The sequence below is a fragment of the Lathyrus oleraceus genome, chromosome 5 (assembly GCF_024323335.1).
Source record: "Lathyrus oleraceus cultivar Zhongwan6 chromosome 5, CAAS_Psat_ZW6_1.0, whole genome shotgun sequence".
In the NCBI taxonomy this organism is placed as follows: Eukaryota; Viridiplantae; Streptophyta; class Magnoliopsida; order Fabales; family Fabaceae; genus Lathyrus; species Lathyrus oleraceus.
Window position 1 is genome coordinate 61,452,360 of NC_066583.1, and position 16,838 is coordinate 61,469,197.

Below are 16,838 nucleotides of genomic sequence, written 5' to 3' on the forward strand. Positions count from 1 at the left end.
TTTCTTGCATCCATACATTGATGACATTGTTGATGGGGGTGACGAAGGAAATTGTGGTTTTTGGGTTATTGCAGCTTTACTTGGATGGGGTGAACAATCATGACCATTGGTCCGGACGCAGTTATATATTGAAGTTCATCAACACCCTAAATTGTTTTTCAATTTGTTCTATGACACGGTCTTTGAAGTTAGAAATGCCTTAAAAGTATAACACTTGGGTGTGCAGGGTCGAGAAAAATGGATGACGATTCCTGATATGGGTTACCATATTGCTAGTATGTACAATATTGTATTTGTCTCCTTGTCAAAGAGACTTAACATTACTTTTTCCCCTCTTACATTGGCTTCACCTATGTATACGAGCAAGCATAAAATCATTGTTCTTGGTTTTATCAATGACAAGCATTGGATTCAGGTAAAATTGAAACCTGGTAGTCCATTGTCATCCGTCATTGACCGTTGGAGACAGAACTATATTGAAGATGCAAAAGCATGAGAATCAGCATATGTAGGACGAATTAGGCACTAGGAAGATGAAGTTGAGAAATCATCATAAGTAGTGTTGTAATCTTGTACGGAGAATAAATTTTATGATAAATATTATCTATTATATATGATGACTTTTTAATCGAACCATTTATGCAGGCTGTTGCCCAAAAAGAATATTGAAATTTCATGTTTTTGAGATTTCTAGGAGTATACCGGAATTATTTCAAAAAATTTCGAGACTTTTAACCATTTTACGCAAAATTCTTCTGGAAATCTTGAAATTTCTAATACATGCTTTTTGAAAATTTGAAATTTTTGATACCTGTCCTACAACAGCAGTAAAAACATGTAAATACACAAAATTTTCGGTATTTGTTTAAAATTTCTAGTACGAAACTGAAAATTATAAAAATTCCATAATTTTTAAAGGAATATCTTGATCATTTTGCTCTAAATAGGGATGCCAGGTCTAATCAGAGGGTTGTCAAGTTAATGATCTTAATTCGTTATTATCACCTAAGTATTAGGCTCATGATAAAACTAAATGGGCTTAGAAGGATAAAAAAAATGGTTTTTGAAATGGGGACATAATTTAAACAATTTAATTTTTTCTTTTAACTATATAAGTCTTTTTATTTTTAAAATTCTAATTAAGAAGATCAAAGCTAAGAACTTTGTCTAAGGAGAACACATACTTTGGAATTTGATGCGTAAGGGAATATCTATAGTGACACTTTAAGTGTCGGATATTATGGTTCTTTGTTGATTAATTACAAATTATTTTTGATTAATTTTGAAAAGTGGTTAGAAAATTGTGTATTTTTAACTTTTATTTTGAATAATATCTTTTTATAAGTATTGCAAAAAAAAATTATATTAATTATGGAAAAATTATAAGCCTTAATTAATAAATAAAAACGCTTTAATGTAACAAGGTATTATTAACAAAAAAATTATTTAAAAAAAAAAAAAAGCTTACAACAAGACCAAATGTTAACTCTATTAAATTTTAAGAGAAAGCAAAGCATAGAATATTGGCGATCTTGTGTTTCAATTTCAAGAAACACATTGATTGATCTACTTTCCAATCACTTCAGTTTCCAATTTCAAGAAATCCAATGTCGAACAAGCAATTCAACGTCCCTCCGGTGATTTTCCCGACATCCACAAATCAACATCGTCCAACGGCACCATTCCAGCCTCGTCCAACCGCAAACCCAATCCCCTTCATGTCCTTCGAAATAGGCTCCGCAACAACCTCGTCCTTCCCACCAGCTCCGAACAATTTCAGTTTCGACCAAGAGCCACCTCTCTTAGAAGAACTAGGAATCAACACGAAACAGATCTGGAACAAAACCACATCGCTCCTTAACCCACTCCGCGTCAAAAACCTGGATCTCCACGAAGACGCCGACCTTTCAGGACCGGTCATGCTCATAATGGCGTTTGGTCTTTTCCAGCTTTTGGCAGGGAAGATTCACTTCGGGATTATTCTCGGTTGGGTAACGGTTTCGGCGATGTTTCTTTACGTTGTTTCCAACATGCTCGCGGGACGTAATGGAAATTTGGATCTTTATCGATGTGTTAGTTTAATTGGTTATTGCATGTTGCCTATGGTTATTTTGTCTGCAATTTCCTTGTTTCTTCCTCAGGGTGGGTTATATATCTCTGTTATTGCTATGTTTTTTGTTGCATGGTCTACCAAGGCTTGTACTATGTTATTGGTACATGTGGCTGGGTGGGACCAACATCCTGGGTTACTTGCATATGTTTGTTTTCTTATTTATTCTTTGTTCTCGCTTCTTGTTGTCTTTTGAACTTCAACAACTCTTTCTGTATGTTATCATTCATTCATTAATGTACAGATTTTGAGTGCAATCCACTTTTGAACTTCAACAACTGTTTCTGTATGTTTCTATATATATTGAATTGCTTGTTTCACGTTGGATTTGTTGAAATTGGAAATAGAAATATGGTGAATGTAGGTAATTCTGTCACTTTTGCTTGTAGAGGAAGAAATGCCCTAAACTAATATATCAACAATATATATATATTTTAAAAAATACCATATTTATTTATTCAGTTCAATTATTAATTTTGAGATCTTAGTAAGGTGTAAAAGCATTGATTAATGAGTTAATGAAATTTTAAAATAGTAATGTTAAAAATACAAGCTAAAATGTTATTATTTTTATTGGAGTGAAAAACTTATTTATAACTTATAAATTGTTAGGTAGAATTTTCTCGGATTACCTAATAACCAAATTTAGTTATTATATTATTGATCAATAATGATAACTATATTGAGAAGTAACACCTAAAATGCCATAGAGCATGGACTCCTATATAGAAAGATATTTTTTCTATGTAAAATGTTTATATAATTCTTATTTTGAAAAATATTTTTAAATTTTTTCATATAAATAATATAAATTAACATTGATTTTTTAATAGTCACAACTTTCTTTTAGGACTATAAAACCACTTGCAAACACAATATTGCAATATGAGTATTATGTGGATAATAATTTGATTAATGTAGCATATTTTAATTAATAGAAGTTTTAAAATATAAAACTGTCTTAACATTTTCTTGCTTTTGAATTTAGAGAATAAGTTATAAACTAAAGGAATGGAAGTTTAAAGAAAAAGACTTAAGCCACTTATTTTTAGAACTTTTTTATCATAGTGGTTATTGTTATATGTGAAACAAAAAGTTTTTAACAAAAATAACTGTTATAGGATAGTAAAAAACTCAATATAATAATAATAATAATAATAATAATAATAATAATAATAATAATAATAATGGTAATGGTAATTTGTGTTATAGAAAGATAAGTTAAGAATTAAATATAGAAATAGTATTTTGGAAATTGTGCAATAAAAATATATAATTAAATTTTTTATTGATTTTTCCAATGAATGGGATTCTTAACTTGTGTCCCTAAGGCATAAATTAACATTACCCTAATAATAATAATAATAATTAATGAGGGAGGTTATTAACCCCTACATCCTTTGTCACTATTATAAGTAAATTTGTCTTTTTTTGATATATTTGACTGTTAATGTATCTAGTCCATATATAAATTAAATACATTAACAGTCAAATATAATAAAAAAGTCAAATTTATTTATAATAGTGACCAAAGGGTGTATATTATAAACCCCCGACAATTTGAACAGTAAAAGTTATTAAAAATCACAAATTATTCAAAACCTCACCTAATATTTTATAAAAGTCGCTATTATTCTTAATGATATTTGAACATAATTTTTTCAAATCAAAATCATTTTTGACAAGTTTTAAAAATTGTTTATAAACATTTAATTAAAATATTTCAATCTAAAACTTTAGAATTTTAATTTTAAATGAACTTGAGTATTTTGGATTTTTAAATTTTATGTGTATGGTTTATGAATTATAATTTTGGTAATAGTAATAATATAAATAACATTATAAAAAATTATTATTTTTATATCATTATTATTGAATTGTAATTCCTTGTGTCGAACCAGGTTGCTCGACAGAAGCAAGGAAGTGTCAAAGCACTTAGTGTGTTGAGTTGTATTAGTATGTCGAAGTATCAAAGCATGTTATTTCACACAGGATTTCGACATAGGTCTATTTTTAGTAGTGTTAACTATTTTGGGGTTTTGACTTAGGGAGTAAGCTAACCTAAATCTATAAATATAGGGAGTAACTCATATTCTTGTAATAGAAAAGTTATAATATTGTATTCACAAAATTTTGCAGTTATAAAGTGAATAAAGAAGTTTTCCACGGGTTGTGGACAAAGAGAAACTCTGCAAAAAATATTCTTCTTCTTCTCCTTCGTTCTTTCTTTTCTTTCTCAATTTTTGTTTCTTTCATTGTCATTGTATGGGTGACAACAATCTTGTTCATCAAGATTGATAGAAATTCTCCATAGGTTGTGGTGGATTTCCAACATCTGGTATCAAGAGCTCCGGTTTAAGCGATCCGTGGGAAGAAAATCACGATGGCAATGAATCATCCAAACGAGCATTTTCCAATGAATCTTCTAAATCTCAAGAACAACAATTATGAGAATTGGTGCAAGCAGATAAAGGTTGTATTATGTTATCAAAACCTTTGGGATCTTGTGAAGGAAAGAGTAGCAACGCTTGAAGAAATGTGACGGATCAAGAAAGGGTTGCACATAAAGAATTAAAGAAGAAAGATTATAAAACTCTCTTTATAATCCATAAATGTGTTAATTCAGATAACTTTGAAAAGGCTAGTGATGTAAAGTCAGCGAAAGAAGCATGGGAAATTCATGAGAAGTCGTTTGGAGGTGCGGAGAAGGTGAAAGAGACGAGGTTACAAACTCATAAAAAACGTATGAATTGCTTCAGATGGAAGACAATGAAAGCATAACTGATTTCTTCACTAAGGTTACGAAATTGGTGAATCAAATCAAGGTATGTGGAGAAGTGTTGACATCAAGATCTGTTGTTGGAAAGATCTTGAGGTTGTTGGCTCCAAAGTTTGATCACGTGGTAGTAGCCATAGAAGAGTCGAAAGATTTGTCAAAAATCACAAAGGAAGAGCTTCAAGGGACGCTTGAATCGCGCGAAGAAAGAATGACTGAAAGAGCTGCAGGAAAGTTGAATAGTGATATGGCTTTGCATGCGCAATCAGCAAAAGAAAGGAAAGACAAAGGAAGCTGGAATGGGAACAAAGGCATATGAGGGTACAACAATTCGACTGGTCGAAATCAGCAAGAAGGAAACTGGTCGAATCAGAGAAAATTCTGGAACTAAAGCAACCAAAGAGGTGGTGTTGCAGGTAGGGGAAGAAACGGTGGTTGAAAGCCAGATAAGAGTCACATTTAGTGTTACAATTGTTAGAAGCATGGTCACTATTTTAGTGATTCTCCATAAAAGCAGAAGAATCAAGAAACTTATGCAAAACTGGTGAAACATGAAGAAGAAGAAGAGGTGTTGTTGATGGTTACAACGAGAGATGAATAAAGATTCAAGGACCAGTGGTACTTGGACTCAGGATGCTCATCACACATGTCTGGAAGGAGGAATTGGTTGGTCAACATAAAACCCTAAATGAAGAACATGGTGAAATTTTCAAATGACAACACTCTAGAAGCTGAAGGTGTTGGTGATGTTATGATTATGCGGAAAGATGGCAAGAGGTAAGTAATTTCAAATATGTTATACATACCAGGCATGAAGAGCAATTTGTTCAGCATATGGCTGTTAGTCAAAAATAACTACAAGGTGTTGATCGAAGACAAGATGATGAGAGTTCTTGACTCAAATGGAAGGTTGATCTTGAAAGCTCTAATGTCTCAAAATAGAACCTTCAAGATTGAGCTTAATGTGATGGAGCATAAGTGTCTTGCAACAGCAGGCAATAGAAATGAATGGATATGACATTATAGACTTGGTCATCTCAATTTCAAAGACATAAGAGATTTGAAGAGAAGAAATATGGTTTCAGGATTACTAGAAATCGACATTCCAAACAAAGTGTGTGAAGAATGTGCGTAGGTGAAGCAACATAAGAACAACTTTAGTAAGGATGCAGGAATCAGGTCGAAGGAAATTCTTGAAGTCATATACTCTGATGTATGTGGTCCTATCCAGGTGGATTGATTGGAGGTAACAAATACTTTGTTACATTCATAGATGATTTTAGTAGAAAACTACGGGCTTCCCTAATCGAGAAGAAAAGTGAAGTGATCGAGGTATTTTCCAAGTTTAAATCTATGGTCGAAAGACAAAGCGGTCAAAAGATCAAGATTCTGAGGACTGATAGTGGTGGAGAATATGTGTCGAAAGACTTCGACACATTATGTGTGAAATAAGGGATTGTGCATGAGGTGGTGCCACCTTACACTCCACAACATAATGGAGTCGCAGAAAGGAATAATAGAACCATAATAAATATGGTGAGAAGTATGTTGAAAGGAAAGCATCTCCCAAAGAGTTATGAGGAGAAGTTGTGTCGACTGTGTAGTGGTAAATTCATGATCATTGAGCTATTGATTAACTCAACGTCAATAAAACTAGAGTCGCCACTGCGTTTTTTTATTTCCAAAGGAAAATGGAGAAAGTACGAACAAAACCCAAAGATAAGAAGTTTTCAAATCAAAACTAATAAAATGTCACAAATTATAGGTAAGGGGTTGGTTACACATAGGGAAGGTATTAGCATCCAAAGTGTCCTAAGTACTCCTAGGGAGCCCTTTTTTGTGCACTTGTTTTGGTTGAAAAGATGTTTGTTTTAAAAATAGAATGAGGGGATGAGAAAAGAATTCATTATTTACATTTTGTGTTTGATAAGACTTTTGGTCTTATGCCTACGTGCCAACATAAATGAGGGATCAAAACCTCGTAGTTCATGGTAAAAATTTCAAAGATGGGTGGATTGATTTTAGCAAAAGCTTAAAGATCTTTTGTTATCAATAGGAGAATACTCAACCAAACGTCCACCGATACTGAGGGCTTTACAACATTTAAGAGGGAGGGCCCCAACTTGGATTAGATCAACAAGCATGCCACTAGCCCCTAGTAAATGGAAAGTATTACACTCAACATATCATGGAATGGGAGAATTACATCTCAACCAAGGATAACTCAAATCTAAATTCTTTTTTTTTTTGAAAAGTTTAAAAGGAAAAAGGCACCAAGTGGCCAAAATGATCAGATGAGGTTATTAGTTCTTTTTTGTCTTTTTGAAAATAAAGTCAATATGATTAAATCTTTTTACAAGTTTGATTAAGAAAATAGTTTGAAATCAATGGCATAAGGTCAAAGTTTCTACTCATTAAAACAAGTCCAAGTTGAAAAATAACAAGCAGAGAAGTTTTGAAAATGAGAAGAAGATTTTGAAATTAAAGAAGAAGGAGGAGATGAAGAGGCTATCCTAGACAAGATTAAAAGTTTTGAGTTGAAAAGATATAACCCATCGGAAGCATCCACAAGACAATAGTATCATATAGAAACTCATTTCCTTTGGATTGCCAAGCAAGCAACAAAGTCATAATCATCCAAGCAATTAATAAGAAATCCAGTGGTATCAAATAAAGATAACCAAACATCCAAGATAGCACTCCAAAGCAATCAATCTTCAATGTTGTTTATGTGTATCAGATGAAAAATCCCTTGAAACATACTCAAAGAGAAAACATCAAATAATAACAATAAGATCACAATCACAAATTAGACACAGAGAAAAAGTGTATCAGATAAACCCAAGGGAGTCTCTCAAGCTTGTATCAGATGAATGACATTGGCCAAGTATTGGTCTCAAATTAATGGAATTGGCCAAGTTTTCTTCCATGGCTCAGGAATGTTGCCTACTCTAAGTCCATAAGTCCAAATCAAGTCATAGACAAAGATCCAATAGTCCACCAATGTGTTTTTTTAGTGTTTTTTTGTTTTTATTAAGTATTTTAAGGTCCTAAGACCACAAACAAAATAAGATCACAAGCAGAAAATGTAATGGCTCAAGTAAGAAAAAAGAAAATAACTGAAGCATAAACATGGGCCTAAGTAGGCAAAGATCAAATATGATATGAGATGCTAAAATAAAAGCATAAAGTAAATAACAAGAAATAAAATCATGAAGTAAATGAAACTAAAATAAAGTTTATATAATAAGATGTTAGTAAATGTTAGTGAATGAAGAAAAGATGTTCTAGTCATTTTTTTGGAGAACACTCAACTATCCACTCACAAGCATGAAAGTATGAACCTATACATCATTTATGAGAAAGACTCCAACTTGGATAAAATCAACAAGTATGCCACTAGCTCTCACAAATAGGAAAGGAACAAAATCTTCACACAATACCATGAGGAATAGGAGACTTACAATCTCACTTATAAAAATGACATTGCCTTTGGGACAAATTTAGCGCTATGTTAAGCAATTGTAATTGGACTTATGTAGAAGTCACAACTATCTGAGGTCGGTCAATAATAATTTTGGTGTTAATGTATGCTATATACAAGGTATCCAAGACCAAGCTTCTAAAGCATACCACGCCAAAAATAAGAGGGGATGAGCCTATCTCAATCAAGCTCATATTAATTCATCTAACACAAGGTCATTGATGAATCAACAAGTTAATGATTCATGAGAAGTCATTGGCCAATAGAAGATTGGGGAGGAAAGGAGATGAATATGGAGATATGAAATGAAGGATCCCAAATTGGTCAAGGGATGAACCTCACTTGATCAATACCATTCATTCATCTTGAGGGATGAAGTTTAAACTTCATCAACCCCCTAAATCAAATGGTATTGACCAAATCAAGGTCCAATTCAACCAAGGTCAAACAGAAGTAAAGTCAACACAAAGTCAATACAAAAGTTCAATAAAGCATTAAATCAATTTAAACAAAATTTAAACATTTTTAAAATGAAGAAAAATAGGTTTTCAAACATCAAACACCTAAAACCCCTTCAAAACACCAAAGAAATGGCTAAGGGATTTACCATAGATCAAACAAGGTCAGTGGACCATTGACTAATTTTTTTGCCATTTTTCAAAAGTCATAAGTAATTAAAAACTAATTAAAACAAGTTAAAAATCATAAAATTCACAAAATTCACCAAAAATATTAAACTTAATCCAAAAATTAATTTTAAATCAAAAATAGGAAGAGAAAAATATTTGTGAATTTTTGGTATTGGTCCCATAATTTTTGGATCAAAAATGAATTTATAATGAATTTTGGAAGAAAAGGCTATTTAAAAATCATTTTAGAAAAATAAAATAAAACAGAAAAACAAGATCCATCAGATCTCCCTCATTAATTGAGGTGGTAGATCTGTTGATCAGAAGCGTGTGTTCCACCATGTGCCTTAGTCAATGCGTTATACAAAAGGTAATTAAAAGCAAGGGCCGAGATTAAAATGTGGAATTAAGATCCAAGGGTGGGGGACAAGCCACGCCACCACCGGAGCCCTAGCTCCGGTCATCTTCTCCGGTGAGGGTCACTGGACTGGCAGGATCAAAAACTTCCATAAATTTATGGATCATACATCATTTTAAAGAGAAAATTGCAAGGATCACGAATATCACCTCGATTTGTTCCATCTCCCACTCTATAATCAGAAAAGTGGAGATGAAAATCAAGGTGTCCAACCTGAGTTGCTTCGAATCAAGTCCAAAACAACTCAGTCATATTGCCTACATTGGTAAGACTTCAGCCATTACAAAATTGAGTCCAGATCTAGAATATTGAAGGAGAATAAAAAAGATGGAGTTTATTGAAAATCACCTTCTGTGAGCAGCTTCTGAGCCTTGACCTTGATGCAATTCTCTATGGTTTCTCTTCCTCTTGCTTGCAGAAGTCCAAAGGAATGGAAAAGGGATTGAATCCTTGGAGTTTTTGTTCACAATCTTGAGTTGAACGAAAACTTGACTTCAAGAGAAATCTTCAAGGAATTCTTTGTTCTTATGTTATAGAATTAGCTAGCAAAGTTGGGGCAATGTTCCTTTCTATTCTGAGCATATGTTACTTCATTTATAGGCCAATCAATTCATTTCCATACCTATATAAATTTAAATGCAAATGAGTGATCTTGGAGCATGGGTGGGTGGATGCATGTTCAGGCCCAATTCATGATAGGAATCCACTCAAATCCGTGCCAAATGGTTGCTGAAGTCATCACATGAGGCCATGCAAAGTTGTACCATGTTTGAAGTTTGAAACTTGCCAAATTAAGCCATGGAAAGAGCTCACGTGAAAGTCTTTCAATTCTTATCCAAATGAAGTGATATTAGACTCTTTGGGAAGTTATCATCATGAGTAACAACTTTGATGTTGGGACCTTTTCAATTTGAATCTTGGAAAATGGAGAATTCTAACCTTGAAGATGGAGGTATCAAACATACTTAGAAATCTGTCTAAGTTAAAAATCAAATGGACCCTCTTTCCATCTTGAATAACTTTTGATGTGGGCTTAAAATGAACATTTCCTATTCTAAAAAGTTGTAGAAATTTCAATTCTCTTCAACTTGATCACAATTTTGGCACCATTTGGAGTTTGGATGATGAAGTTATGGATTTTAAAAGTTGAGGAAATTTGCTTGTTCAATGATGAGGACCAAAATGGACCTATAATGTTTCCTCATGGAACATGACTTTGCAAGTAGATTTTGATATTTATAAAAGAATAAAAGTTTAAGAATACATATTGAAATTAATCATGAAACTTAGATAATCTTCATACCATAAAAATGGAGGAAGTTATGGCTCTTGGAAGTTGACCTCCTATCTAGGCCACAGACAAAATGACCTATAGCCGTTCACCATAAAACATGACTTTAAAAGTAAAACTAGCTCTTGATGTCAACATGAAAGGTGTTTATAATGAGATAAAGAGTAAATTTTATCTTGAAATAATTTTTATATGACAAAAATTGTAGGAGATAGCGTCTAGGAAACCCTAGATTTGACCAGTTGACTTTTCTGGTTAACTTCCTTGAATCAACTTGCACACTTGAAGTTCCCTTGCTCTTAGGGGATCATGGAGGATCATATATTCTTATGATGATGTAAGGTGAATTATACCTTGATATCTTTTACCAAATGTTGAAGAAACTTATTGAGGAAGGCACATAAGATACCAAGATGATTTAGGGCTTCCTTGACAAACAAGCTTCAAACTCTTGATGAATTCTTGATCAAAATGACAAATGAATAACACGGGGGATCCATAAATGATGTTTAGAACCAATGTGGAACTTTTCTTGCTTGATCTCTTACATTGAGGGACTCAAACCCTAGTTGTGAGCTTGGTGAGGCACATATGGACACACACACTACCTACAAAAGAAACAAAGCTATACTAGATATATTTTTGTATTTTTGTTAGTAAGCAAAGAAAATAAAGTAGGATACAAACATAAATGCTTCGTGATCTATCCCAATGTAAACCCAATGAATGATAGGTGAGGATGATACCAAGGTGTGATCTCAATGCCAATGCAAAGCTATGAGATGGCGTAAGGGATCTTAGGGGTCAAATTTGGGGTCTTACAGATTGCAACATATATCCTGAACAGATGTCTGATGAAAAAGCTAGAAGGAATCATTCCAGAAGAATGTTGGTATGGCGTCAAGCCTAGATTGAGTCATCTAAAGATGTTTGGATCTATAGCACATAGACATGTGCCAGATCAGTTGAGAAGAAAACTTGATAACAAGTCGAGTCAGATGATCTTGATAGGATATCATTTGACTGGAGGATACACGTTATTCGACCTAGTGAATAAGCAAGTGGTGATCAATAGGGACATGATCATAGGTGAGCTTAAGGAATGGGATTGGACTGAGAATGTTAAGAAGGATTCAGTGAGAATCTTATGTGATGAACCAACTAGTGAAGTCGAAAGAGAAGTTCGACAAGAAGTTAGAGGTGAAGCAGGCCCAAGCAGACCTCAGAGAACAAGATACATGCCTGCAAGGTTGCAGGAATGTGTGATTACATCAGTTGATGTGGTCAATGAAGAAGTTAAGCTGGTACACTATGCTTTCTATGTAGATGTCGAACCAGTCAATGCAGTTGAGGCATTGACAGGTTTGAAGTGGGTGAAAGCAATGAACGAAAAACTGAAGTCAGTCGAAGTCAATAACATTTGGTCATGTATCGAATTGCCCCAAGACAAGAAGGCAATCAATATGAAATGGGTATACAAGGTGAAGTTGAATCCTAAAGGAAAATTGAATCGACATAAGGTGAGACTTATGGAGAAAGGATTTCTTCAGAAAGAAGGAATCGACTTCGATGAAGTTTTTGCACCTTTGTTAGGATCGAAACAATCAGGTTGGTTGTTGGTCTAGAAAACATGAACAACTGACAGGTGGATGTGAAATGCGCATTCCTAAATGGCCCCTTAGAAGAAGAAGTTTATGTTGCACAACCAGTTGGATTTGTGAAACAAGGCAAGAAAGAAAGGTATACAGGCTACATAAAGCCCTATACAAACTTAAACAAGCTCCAAGAGCTTGGAACAAGAAGATAGATGGCTTCCTAAGGGAGAAAGAATTTGTAAAGTGCACAACTGAACATGGAGTATATGTAAGAAGAAGCAAGAGTGAATTGCTTATACTATGTCTCTATGTCGATGACTTGTTGATAACATGTAGCTACAAGAAGGAGATCGAAGACTTTAAAAGTGATCTCAACAAGGAATTTGAAATGTCAGATCTGGGTGACATTTCATATTTTCTTGGCATCAAATTCTACAAGAGTGGTAGAGGTTTGATGATGCATCAAAGAAGGTATGCAAGTGAAATACTCAAGAGATTTGAGATGCAAGATTGCAACCCAACTTCGACTCCAGTTGAGCCCAGATTACAAATGTCGAAAGATTTAGATGAAGATGATGTAGAGCCAAACCAATATAGAAGACTTATTGGGTCACTTTGATACCTTTGTCACACAAGGCCTGACTTAGCATATAGTGTAGGTATGGTGAGTAGGGTTATGCAGAAGCCAAATGTATCACATCTAGTAACAGCGAAGAGGATACTAGGGTATCTGAAAGGAACTCTCGACTATGGAATTTTATTTCCTGCAACTGATGAAGGAAAAGAATGCAAACTAGTGGGATACACCGACTCAAGTTGGTGTAGTAATGCTGAGAATCGAAAATCCACAGATGGCTATGTGTTTATGCTAAGTGGTGCACCAGTTGCTTGGAGTTCGAGAAAGGAGCCAGTAGTGACATTATCGTCGTGCGAAGTAGAATACATAGCTACTTCTCTTTGTGCATGTCAAGCAACGTGGATGGTGAATCTGGTCGAAGAGATAACAACGAAGAGTCATGGAGCAATTACCATGAAGATCGACAGCATGTCAACTATCAATCTGGTGAAGAATCCGATAGCACATAGTCGAAGCAAGCACATCGAAATAAGGTTTTATTATCTTCGAGAGAAGGTAGCAGATGGGAAGATGAATGTGGAACACTACAGAACTGAGAATCGGATTGCAGACATCATGACGAAGGGAGTGCAGGTCGAAGTGTTTAGAAGATTAAGAGTTATGATGAATGTAGATAACTTAGACGCAATGAATTAGGTGGTGTGTTGAATTGTAATTCTTTGTGTTGAAGCATGTTGCTCGACATAAGCAAGGAAGTGTTGAATCACCTAGTGTGTTGAGTTGTATTAGTTTGTCGAAGTGTCGAAGCATGTTGTTTCACACAGGATTTCGACTTAGGCTTATTTTTAGTAGTGTTAACTATTTTGGACTTTTATAGTTTTGGGTTTTAACTTAGGAAGTAAATTAACCTAAATCTATAAATAGAGTGAGTAACCCTTGTTCTTGTAATAGAGACGTTATAACATTGTATTCACATGATTTTGCCGTTGCAAAGTGAATAAAGAAGTTTTTCACAAATTATGGATAGAAAGATTTGCAGAAAATATTCTTCTTCTCCGTTGTTCTTTTCTTTCTCAATTTTTGTTTATTTCATTATCATTGTATTAGTGATAATGATCTTGTTCATCAAGATTAATAAAAATTCTCCATAAATTATAGTGGTTTTCCAACCATTATTATTTATAATAATAGTAAGTTAATATTATACGATAAAAGAGATAATTGTTGATTTATTTTATGAAGAATATTAGAGTATGTAAATTGCATCTAACTTATCCATTTTTATAACCTTTCCAAAGTGGATTCTTTTCCTTATAAAGAATAAATAGAAGGGAATACATATTTGATAAGGATAATTTAAAATTAAGAAAGAACACAAGGTATTTGTATAATCCTAACGTATAAATAGAAGATAGATATGTGTTAAAATTGTGTGTTCTTTACCATGAATATCATAGGATAATAAATGTCTAAACATAAAAGTGTGTTATCACAATGAATGAAATATAATATTAAATATCCCATATCTCATTAATAAATTCTTATTAATAATATTATCTATTACATTTGAGGAATAAGGTAAAATTTTCTAAAATGAATAAAATATGATATTAAGTATCATAAATTATTGATCGTGAATGATTCATATTAGTTTTATGACATATTTTTCAATTAAGAATTTATAAATATAAAAAGAATTAGATTACAATGTGATAAATGTTAAATTTATTAAACAAATACACATGTGATCTTTTAAAAAAAAATCAAACTGAATGGTATTTTAAGTTTTTTTTTATAACAATTTAATCATTTAAGGTGATTTTTAGTTTTTTTTTTTCACATTTTTCACATTTAAAAATATGTATTGTTGTATTTTTTATTGCATTTTATCATTTTCATATCACTTAAAATAATTGCATCAATAATTACCATTTTTACTCTACTAAAAAATGAAACGATACACATATTTGATAACTTAAAGAATCATGTTGTTAAAAATAACTTAAATGACCAATTTATTAAAAAAATTACTTAAATTATCTCGGATGTAATTTTGCCTAAATTTTCTAACAATATCTAACAGAAAAAATTAAATAATTATTTTATCTAAAGTAAAGTAAATTATTTTTATTTCTATAAAAGTATTAATAAGAACGGAATTTTGAGAGGTTAGCTTATAAAATTTAAAACAAATATCCAAATAACTTAGATAAGTTTAAAAGATATCTACAAATAAAATAATATAATATATTACTATCAAAGAAATATTTAAATATGAAGTTTAAATATATTTTTAAACAAATATTTCAGTATTTGTATTAGAAGCTCTCGAAAAATACAAAATATTAATATTAAATAAATACATAACTCTAAAAAATTACTTAAGATGATTATTATAGAAACTCTATAAGATTGTCACACTTTATATATATATATATATATATATATATATATATATATATATATATATATATATATATATATATATATATATATATATATATATATATATAATTTAATTAAATTAAATTTATTCTTTCAAGAACATTTAGGATAACTAGTAAGCTTTTCTTTTTCCTCATTATATAGAAGATTTTTCCAAAACTATAAGGTTCATGTTGATGAGCATGTTATTATATTTTTTATTGTTAAAAATAAAGTTAGTTCTAATGGAAATCAACAAATGAGACAATATTTTTCATGAATTCAAAACAATGATTATCTTAACGAACCAATATTAATTGATGTATAATCATTTAAATATGTAAGTTGTGTCAGAGAATGATCTAATAAACCGAAATATCTTTCAAAGCAATGATTATCTTAATGAATGAATATTAATTATATTTAATCATTTAAATATATCAAAGCAATATTTAAAAATATGTGTTTTAATTTTAATTTAATTAATTACTAATTAATTTTTCAAGTAGTAAAATCAAGGTTGAAAATTGATTGAGTGATCACTTAATTTTTATTTGAATAAGCTAATAAGTTATGAGAGATTTTTTTTTTAACTTATCTAATATAAAGTTTGTGAATTGAAGCACTTTTGAGCATAAACATGAAATTCTTATGAAAAAATATTAAATTAAATGGTACATTAAGTTGTTATTATAATATTATTTCTTTTTTTATAAGTTTGTTCTTTGAATAATAATTTAGATTTGAAATTGTAATGACACTCAGTCATATTATATTTTTTTCTAAATCGTTTTTTAATAGTTTAATTATATTTTCAGTTAATTTTGCATAAAATATATGATTCAAATTTTTATGAAACATTCAATTCAATTCAAAATTATTCTAACAAAAAAAATTAAAATGATTTTAGAATAATAAGAAGTTGAGTGATACATAAACACAAAAAATGAATAAAATTAATATTAATGAAAAAATCGATCATTTATTCTTATATTTTCTAAAGCCAAAAGACTTGGTTGAAAATATTGTGGCGGTGTGTGTTTTGAGTTTTAATGTGTCTATCACAACAACTTAAATCAAAGAACGTGACGGCGCTTCTGATGGAGCGTGTGTGGTACAAATTATGCTATTTGAATTTTTAAAATATATGAAACACAAAAATAGCAATATTTAGTCTCTTACAAAAGAACGTGACGACACTTATGATGGAGTGTTTAAAATTTTGAGTGACAATGAATTTAGTCTCTCACAAAAACAAGAAAATTTAGATTAATCTCTGAGAAGAAAAAGTCAATATTTAATTTTTTACAAAATTTAATCGAATCATGTTAATTTTTTTGTTAATATATTTTCAAACCGATTTTTTTGAACTGTGACTGAACTTCCATGTGCATAACATGTATTATTTCGAAAAATAAAATAATAAAAAATTCAAAAAAATTCTTTAAAAAAAATTGTTTTGGGGAATAAAAGAATTGAAAACAACTCAAAAAAAAATTAAAAATTATTTTGGAAAACTAAAAGAAATAATCAG

General features: G+C 31.4%; 1 protein-coding gene across 1 annotated transcript; it reads left to right on the top strand.

Annotated features, from left to right (window-relative positions):
- Positions 1-1,476: 1,476 nt before the first annotated feature.
- On the top strand, positions 1,477-2,378 carry LOC127084225 (uncharacterized). Its single transcript, XM_051024639.1, has one exon. It carries the CDS (start codon positions 1,608-1,610, stop codon positions 2,304-2,306), a length of 699 nt encoding a protein of 232 aa, XP_050880596.1. The 5' UTR covers positions 1,477-1,607; the 3' UTR covers positions 2,307-2,378.
- Positions 2,379-16,838: the final 14,460 nt, after the last annotated feature.

Bases quoted from the DNA above. Each gene is read 5' to 3' on its own strand.
- LOC127084225 (XM_051024639.1), top strand. From the start codon at position 1,608: ATGTCGAACAAGCAATTCAACGTCCCTCCGGTGATTTTCCCGACATCC.